The sequence below is a fragment of the Bidens hawaiensis genome, unplaced genomic scaffold, assembly GCF_021521415.1.
Source record: "Bidens hawaiensis isolate Kalapana, Puna unplaced genomic scaffold, B.hawaiensis_p1.1 tig00003004_1, whole genome shotgun sequence".
Classification (NCBI taxonomy): domain Eukaryota; kingdom Viridiplantae; phylum Streptophyta; class Magnoliopsida; order Asterales; family Asteraceae; genus Bidens; species Bidens hawaiensis.
In genome coordinates, this window is record NW_027491161.1 from 985,074 (window position 1) to 987,769 (window position 2,696).

General features: G+C 34.7%; 1 protein-coding gene across 1 annotated transcript; it reads left to right on the plus strand.

Annotated features, from left to right (window-relative positions):
* The first annotated feature begins 1,262 nt into the window (after positions 1-1,262).
* On the plus strand, positions 1,263-2,202 carry LOC143621963 (uncharacterized). Its single transcript, XM_077093229.1, has 3 exons — positions 1,263-1,365; positions 1,552-1,734; positions 1,814-2,202. Exons 1-3 carry the CDS (start codon positions 1,263-1,265, stop codon positions 2,200-2,202), a joined length of 675 nt encoding a protein of 224 aa, XP_076949344.1.
* The last annotated feature ends 494 nt before the right edge of the window (positions 2,203-2,696 follow it).

Here is a 2,696-nt window from a genome sequence, read left to right on the forward strand (position 1 = left end):
ATAACGAATGATTTGGTTTATGGTTTTAAATGTTTCTGACCATAGAAGTTGGATATGACGGGTGTATTTTGAAATGTTAAATGATTTATGTTACATACATATGATCATTTATATTTTATATTAGATATTAGATTTAATAAATTGAAAGTTTGACTATACAAATTTAACAAACCGTTAATTCACTGTTATGGATGGATGCCTTGTGTGTGTATATATATATATTACAAAATTTTACAGCTTAAATAAATTAATTGAGATCTCAATACTTAGTTCCCCTAAGACTCTCCGCTATGGGGCGCGGAAGAGGAGGGGAGGGGCGCCGTGGAATGGTGAACACCGCCAGGGGCGCTGGAGTGGGGCGCAGAAGGGTTTGGGGTGAAGTGGACAGCCGGTGCGGTTAAGGTGGGGTGGGCCCCCTCCCCAACGGATTTATTACTGTTATTTAAATTAATCAAATTTAATAATATAAAATATATATATATATAGGGAGAGGATCAAGAGAGAACTAGAGAACTAATAAAGAAATATTTTTGAATTTCCAATTTTACCATTATTCTTATATTTTTTTGTTAATATTCACTCAAAAAAAATAAAAATAAAAAAATAAAAAATAATAAAAAAACTCGTTGTAGTGCACATATGCAATACATCGACTTTTTTTATTGCATATGTGCACTAGTGTGTATTTTGATATGTGCAATAGATTTGAATAGCACATATGCAATTTTTTGTATTGTATTAGTGCAATAGTGTTATATTACATACAAAAATTAAAAAAATCGATATAGTGCATATATGCATTAGTGTTGTATATTACGTATACGCAATAGTGTGTATTACATACAATTACTAGTGTTGTATTTGCATATATTTAATAGTGAGTATTGTATAATGTAATTGTATTGTATTATATGCAATAAAGCACTATTGTATATATGCAATACACATTAGTGCACATATGCAATACATCAAAGGATTTTTTTTCTTTTTTTACTTTTAGTTTTTTAGGAACAATATCATCTATTAGAAGGAGCAAAGAAAAAAATTTCGCAAAATATTTTTTTTTTAAATTTAAAAATAATTTTTATTAGTTCTATAGTTCTCTCTTTAAGAGGAATTCTCTCTAGATCCCACCCATATATATATGTATATATATATGTATATATATATATATATATATATATATATATATATACCATTCATCCAATCTCTACAAACATCCCATTCTCCTATTTAAAATTTTTAAAACTTTCTCCACAAATATGTCTTCTGACTCATCTTTGACACCTGACTTCCAGCCTGATATCAACGCTATTTCCAATTCGAATTCAGAGGATGAAGCGATATTTAATGCTATTCGAGAGGGTGCGCAACTCGTAGTCCAGCATTGCGAAAGCTCACAACAACTAAAATGATGGCCTCATCTTCAATGGGATTGCGTAGGTGCTCAAGACCGGTTGAAGAAATATTATTTTTCGCCGAACGCGACTTTTGATTCGGAACGATTTCGGCGCCGTTTTCGGATGATTCGCCAACTATTTTTACGAACAGTTGGTGATTTAGAACGTTTCCAACAATGGCCGGACGCGAGAGGTAAATCGGGATATTCAACTATGCAAAAATGCACGGAAGCAATTCGTCAACTAGCGTACGGGACTGCGAGCGACGCCATGGAAGAGTATTTACGGATGTCAGAGACAACTGCTCCTGAGGCGCTTCACACATTCTACGAATGTGAGTATTATTATTCTAATTATTTATTTCAAAACCTTAACATTTTGAGTATGAATTTTATAAAATTTGTTAAACTTAGGTATTCCACAACTATATCATAAAAAATATTTGAGGAAGCCAACTCAAAGTGACGTACAAAAAATATACAAGGTGCATCAACAAAGGCACGGTTTTCCCGGGATGCTTGGTAGCCTCGATTGCATGCATTGGGAATGGGAAGCCTGTCCTGTTGCTTGGCAAGGTCAATATCATCGGGGTGGGGGTGACCATGATGGCCTAATAGTTATTCTTGAGGCGGCTGCATCATTTGATCTTTGGATATGGCATGCGTTTTTTGGGATGCCCGGTGCAAACAATGATGTAGCTGTGATTAATGCGTCCACTTTTTTTGACCGCCTCACAGACGGAGCCTCCCCAACACCTCATTTTCCACGAACGATGTCAACTACGAATACGGATATTATCTAGTCGACGGTATTTATCCGGAGTGGCCCACGTTAGTTCTTAGCTTTACATGCCCGACAAAAAAAACGTCAGTATTTCAAGAAAAAACACGAGTCGGCCAGAAAAGACATCGAAAGGTCATTCAGGGTATTAAAGAAACGTTGGTCTATCATTAAACAAACGGCTCGTTTTCAACAAATGGATAAGTTAATAAACATAATGTTCACTTGCATTATCTTGCATAATATGATATTGGAGGACTCGGGTAGAGCAATTTGCCAAGGCGAATACAACGATGAGCCAGAGCCGATCTGTACACTAAACGAAGATGAGAAACTTGCTAATTTATTAAAAACACAAAAAAGGGAAACGAATTTCAGCCTACGATCGGATTTGGTTGGACATCTTTGGAGTAATAAGCTAGATGACGGTGAGAGCGACGACTAAAAATAGCTGTATTTTTTTATATGTTTTCATATTTAATTTATTTTGTATTTTAGTGTTATTGTATTTTTTTT

Coding starts and splice junctions, on each gene's coding strand:
- LOC143621963 (XM_077093229.1), top strand. CDS start 1,263: ATGTCTTCTGACTCATCTTTGACACCTGACTTCCAGCCTGATATCAAC. Junction 1,366..1,551: donor ATTTAATGCTATTCGAGAGG/GTGCGCAACTCG, acceptor TTTTACGAACAG/TTGGTGATTTAGAACGTTTC. Junction 1,735..1,813: donor GCTTCACACATTCTACGAAT/GTGAGTATTATT, acceptor TGTTAAACTTAG/GTATTCCACAACTATATCAT.